Source organism: Apus apus, chromosome 4, assembly GCF_020740795.1.
Source record: "Apus apus isolate bApuApu2 chromosome 4, bApuApu2.pri.cur, whole genome shotgun sequence".
Classification (NCBI taxonomy): Eukaryota; Metazoa; Chordata; class Aves; order Apodiformes; family Apodidae; genus Apus; species Apus apus.
Genome location: NC_067285.1, coordinates 947,745 through 953,744, shown reverse-complemented (window position 1 = coordinate 953,744; position 6,000 = coordinate 947,745). Strand labels below are relative to the sequence as shown.

The 6,000-nt window shown below is 42.4% G+C and overlaps 1 protein-coding gene across 1 annotated transcript in view; it reads right to left on the bottom strand.

The window, feature by feature from the left end:
• Positions 1 to 904: 904 nt before the first annotated feature.
• TCERG1L (transcription elongation regulator 1 like) overlaps positions 905 to 6,000 on the bottom strand; it is a 63,904-nt gene continuing 58,808 nt past the window's right edge. Inside the window, exons 12-13 of the mRNA XM_051619741.1 lie at positions 3,301 to 3,419; positions 905 to 1,826 (exon numbers count right to left, since the gene is read on the bottom strand). Of these exons, the coding sequence (XP_051475701.1) occupies positions 1,670 to 1,826; positions 3,301 to 3,419 (276 nt within the window). The 3' untranslated portion in view covers positions 905 to 1,669. The remainder of the gene's footprint in view (positions 1,827 to 3,300; positions 3,420 to 6,000) is intronic.

Genomic DNA, 6,000 nt, shown 5'->3' with positions numbered 1-6,000 from the left:
AGGACTCCTGAGCCACGCAGGGGTGGGAGCAACCCAGGCTCTTCCTCCAATGCATAAATAATTCTCAGATAAAGTTGTGAGTGATTGGCTATCACAAGCCATGTAAAACCAAATTGCAGCTACTGGTTTGCTTGGTCCTGAAGGACAACCCTCACCTGCAGAGCTGAAATAAAACTGGGAACATCTGTTTAACCTGAAAACTCCAACACGGCAGCAAATTTCTTTGCTCACACCACCAGCAGCTCTGGGTCAGGTCTTCTTCTCACAGAAATAAATGACATCTTTTTCATGCTGAAGCTTGAAACTCTACACACTTTCTAAAACACATCTAGTATCAAGTACTCTTCTTTGGGTTATTCTGAGTTAATTTTTCCCGAACATTAGAAAAACCCCTTATTTCCTTGATTATAAAAAGAAATCCAGCACACTTCTAAAGAAAAATTACCATTAGTTGGGGAAAAATATCAAAATCACTCCTACTAAGTAGAAATCTATGAATCTAATTAATAACAACTCAAAAATTAGGTCATCTGAGAAAATCCTCATGCTCACAGAGGAGAGTGTGTCTTTCCTGCAGCACAAAGGAAGGGATATCCTGATGTTCAGGGATCTGTGCTGATGTTCTCCAGCCAGGATACCCTACCTTCGTAGTCACAGTGATTATTTTGCTCTTGATATGCTCAGAACTCCAGTCAGCATTAGTGGAATTTGCACACAAGTCAGGATTGCTTGGAGCTCCCTCTGGGTTTCTACCTCTCAAGTAAAAACCTCGAGACCTGCACTATTTTACCCAGTATTTCCAAAAGCTGAGAAATGTGAAACTCCCTGAAAATTGGCTTAAAATATTTATTAATTAAAAAAGTTAAATATTTATTTATACAAATATGATGAGAAAAATCTCATGCAGACTTTTCACATACAGTAACATAACTGAAATCACACTGTGATGGTTTTACCAAAGAACTTCTCTTAGGAACTCGGACGGAGAAGTGGTGCTGTCACCCCGGTGCCCGAAAGCACCATCCAGGGCAAGGAGAAAGCAATTTCTTACTCAGGGAAGTTTTCTTAAGGAACAAATGCCAAGATTTCCACACTCTTCACTGGATTAACAATTAATATCTTATTACTACTACTCAGAGAACTGGACAGAGACATATGAACATGGGGTGATGAATTCCTGCTTACCACCATACTCCAAACACTTTCTGTTAATGCATAAAGTTGCCCAAAGACTGCTTTAGATAATTCCCCTAAATGAAGAAAGTATCTTGAGATATTGTTATGGATGGCATCTGCCCCTGCTTAATTACAAATCTGCACTGGATTCATAATTTGTGTATATTACAAGTAATTTGCATAATTAAAACAATTAAGGGACTGACATATCACGGCAATTAGAAATGCATCAAACTCTGGATGTTGTACAAAAGAGAGCTTCAATATGAAACATTAATTCTTTGAGAACAAAATACCCTTCATATTCCTGCAGAACAACCTTCACACATTCAATATATGGTCAATAAGCTCTGTTTAGAGAAAGTTTTCCCAGGGATTTCCACTTCCTCACCAAGCTGTTGCCAGTTTAGCCCCAAATGCTTTAGCCTTCCCTCAAATTTCTGACTGCAGCCACAGCACGGACTTGTGTCATTATTGCCAGTTCCAGCAGGTTTTATCTCATTTTCCGTAGCCTTATCCTGTTTTCTTTGTCCCTCTTTTTAAGAATAAGTATGAACTGGTTGAAAAAATGCTCTTGGTCCTTCTTCTTCTGAACCAGGCGAAACCGCTGATCTCGTCCGTACTTCTCTGCGAACTCTTTAAAGGTCGTTCTGCAGGAAACAGAGAGAGGGTAAAGCTGCCACTTTGGCACTCCACATCAGACTCTTGGACCTGGATCACACTTGGCTTTTCCCACAGACATGAAAAATGGGAGTGTTGTGGGGAATATTTGACAGGCAGGTGAGGGGAGTCCCGGAGACAAGGGAGGTGAGGCCATGCCAGAACCTCTCGGGTCAGCCTGCAGGAGCCAACCTCCAGCTTCTGACTGAGAAAACAGGGGGCAGTGTCTGACAGGACAGTTGTGAATCACCAACATGGTGTTTGCTCAGGTCTCAATCTCTGCCCCCTGCTTCTGATGGCCAGTGTTCCAGGAATTAGCCCATAATTGAACAGAAAACCCCACCCATGGCTAACAGTAAAGGAATGCCTTTTGACTGTCCTACTTAGATGGCACTGCTGAAGGTCTTACTAAAGGTCCTACCACCCTTGAGCACATGGTCCCCAGTGGACTGCCAAGCTTGTTTGATCTTTTCTAAAAACATCTAAAAATTAGTTGCAGCTGTGAGTGACAGGCACAATGCCACTGACATCCAGAGAGAGACAGCTTTCCCTGAGGATTTCACCACCAGTTCCAGCACTTCCCAACACACACGTGGCATTTCACTGCATATCAGCATCCAGCCAGAGACCATTGCTGGTGGGTGAGTTTCTTTGACTCTGTGCTCTCCTGTCAGCTCAACAAAAAACATTAACAAACAATCACGGGTTTGCCCCTGTGGAATGAGAACATCGTTGCTGAGACCAGCATTTAGCTGCTACTTTAGTCATGAATGTTACCAGTTTCTGGTAAAAAAACCTCCTTGCTATGAGTAGTTCCCTGGAGCCTGATGTGCTGTTTGCATCTCTGTGTGTCGAGGCAGGCAGTGCTGTCCCATTCACTGCATATTTTAGTTGAGAAAACTATAGTTTCTTAGTTCCAAAAATGTAGCCAGATTATAATATACAGATCTCTTTATTTTCATATCCAACATGAATGAACAGGTGCTGCCCTTAGCACTGCACCTGCCAGTGTGCTGTTTTGGAGCCATTGCTTAAAAATCAATGTAGAAAAAAACAGCATTGCATGCTTGATTTTAATTTGTTAAACTGTGTTTCTCTTCCATCAAAAAAACAAACCCAAGTTTTTCACTATTCACTTCTCTTTGGCTTATGTAAATACAATTAAACAGATTTGATACAGATAATATGTGTGTTCTATCATGAGGCCATAGGCATGCATATCAAACAAATAGGCAATGCAAAATATTACACACTCTTAATAACAGAGAGATTGAGAACTGAAATAAAGGTGGTGTGTTCCTTTTCCCAGAAGTACAACAAAATCCTGTAAAAGGTTAGGGAAGAACCACCAGCCCAGCACTGCACCAGGGGCTGTACACAAGTTCAGTGTTAGGGCATCCTCTGATAAGCAGAGGCTGAAGGACAGAGCTTATCAGAACAAATCTCCACAAGGCAAAGCCATACCTTGGTGATAACTTGGATTCTTCAAGGAGCTTTTTAAATTCTTCTTTGGCTAACAACAGTTTATTTTTCTTTTCTTTGTACTCTTCTCTGATCCTGGTCTTGACAAACTGTTCAAATATCTTTCCAAGAAAGGGAAACAAGATACTGCGTTTATTAACAAAGCCTTTATGGTATTTATGCTTGATCAAAGGGCTGTCAGTCTTGCAATCCACGGGTCTTATCTGCCCTCAGTGCTGCCTCGTGCAGCCGGGTCTGCTTCACTCAACACTGATAAATGTTCTCACAAAACAAGTAGCTGGAGGAAGGTGCAAGTTGGACAGATAGCATCTTCATTCAACCAGCAAGTGCAACATGCATCAGCATTTCCTGACTTCAGTCTCCCTCGCATTTCCTTGCCTTAAGTTGAGGAGTTCACAGTGTCACAAAATTCTGCCAACTGCTTTAATCATATTTTTCATACCCAAAAAGAATCTTCTCGTCCAAATGCTATCAGCTTTCAGTATTCCCCACCCTTTCCCCACCACAACTTGCACACATTAAATGTGATGGCTACTACCATGGTGCTTCCTCATCAGCCGTGAGGATGTGCAGGTGCAAATCTACATGCCATGAAAGCTATAGTAACCAAACCACAACTGGTATTTCAGATGTTATGGAGAAGAGAGAAGAAATAGAACTGGAAAAGTAAACATTAAAAATGGCCATGAGAGAAATACCATAAATAACCTAGGAAACCTGGATAGATTATACTGTAACCAACAGCATGAATTGAGAGTAAGAGGAGATGGAAAAAATGGAACAAATAAAGTAGGTGACACTGTTATTGCTTGCCTTTCTGGTATCAGTGAAGCTATTATGAAGGTAATAAATCAAAATTAGTCTTATTTTAACACAGCTGCTCCTTCACCCTGCACTGTTCCTTGCTTAAACATAGTGGCATCTTCCAACTGTTAATAACCCTTTGGAAATACTGGTAGGCCAGTGGAGCCAACCACAGACGTTCAGTACAGATCATTACCTTCCTCAAGCAACATGAGGACAGCCACCAACAGCAGAGCTGGCATCCCTGGCAGTCAAACCCACCTCCACACATGCTCCAGTCAAGAGGAGGTTCCCAGATGGCAGCCAAAAAGCTCTCCCTGCCTTTCCCAACCCACCTGCAGCATCCTTCCCTTCCCCACATTCACTGTGAGCCACTTCTCACCTCTGCCCCCTCCAATACAGATTCATTTGCACAACTCAGAGAGCACTCAGATGCTCCCTGTCCAGGCCACACAGCCAGCATCCATGGAAGGAAATGTTTCCATAACACTAAATCATGTCTTCTGATAATTTGAACTGCACTTCAAGAAGTGCTTCTATTAAATCAACATCTGCTCTTGTCCAAGTCTAGCCTTCTTAAACCACTTCTTGGAGGAAAATGGGGTCTAACTAGGTGGCATTACTTACAATGAACATCTAGAAGTCGTAACTTCTGGTGCAGTATCTACAGGGTATGACACACCTGGCACGTGCTCCCAACCCTGCTGGTTTTTGACCGTGTTTTGCAGAAGAGCTCCTGACCAGCTCCCCCTGCCTCCTTAGCTCTGAGCCTGAGTTGCCATCCCTTGCAGAGCCAACCCCTGCTTGATTACAGGGTCCTACCTGCAGGACTGCCAAGAACTTGTTCCTCAGAACCCTTTCCTTGAGCATCACATCGGCCCCCAGATGAGGTCCCCCACAGCAGTGCTTCAAGGACATGATGTGTATTCATGATGTATTTTTATTATATCACCTCTAAGGCTGATAAAATGAAAGAAGTAATGTATTTTGATTCTCATCAAGGCCTAGGTTTTGTCCTTCCTGATTCCCTGAAATAAATACCAGCCTCCCTGTTTAGCCTCTTGTCTAGCAGTACTTTCCATTCTAGCAGTTTCTCTTACATTTTCCTTCACATATTTCATTATTATTATATTTCACTTTTTTTTTTCTTCAGAAAGAATATATTGGAAAGGGAGTAAATGAAGATGTATGTGCTCAGTCCCTCAGTAAATACCTCCAGGAAGCTCTCTGGAGAACCACAAGACAATTTGGGCCCCCAGTGCAATGGAATAAGAATAGGTACATTTTTCTTTATGTTTATTTAAAAAACAGACAATTTAATATTAAAAATTCTTCCTTCTTTCTCCAGGATGACAAAAGACTGGCAAGGAAGATAAATAACTACAGAACAGAAGCATTCCCCTTCTCTGCAACATCCCTGCACCTCTTCTAAATTTGTTAAACTCAGCTGCAGCCCTGGGGTCCTTTTAGGTCCCTAGTGCTAATTAATGCCCCAATAATCAAGGCAGCAAAAAGTCCCCTTTGCAGTTTGCCAGGAAAATGAAGCCCTTTCCAGCAGACACCAGCACAGCCACAGTGCTCAATCCGTTTATGCCCAGCAAGTGCAATTATTGCAAAACAGAGCAGTAAATACTGCCAAACCCCTAGAAAATGCTCTCTGTCACAAAAATGAAGCAGCCTCCCCATGATAGTTAAATAATTCAGAATGGAAACATTACCTTAAGGCCATTTCCCTCTCTACAGCCCAATTTCTGAGACTCCACGGGAGTTGTTCCTACAGCCCAGAGACCTGGAGCTCATCTCTGTGTGCAAACTCCCTTCTGACCACTCCTTTGCAAAGGAGACAGCACCTTCCCAGGAGCTGAGCCTACATTGCAA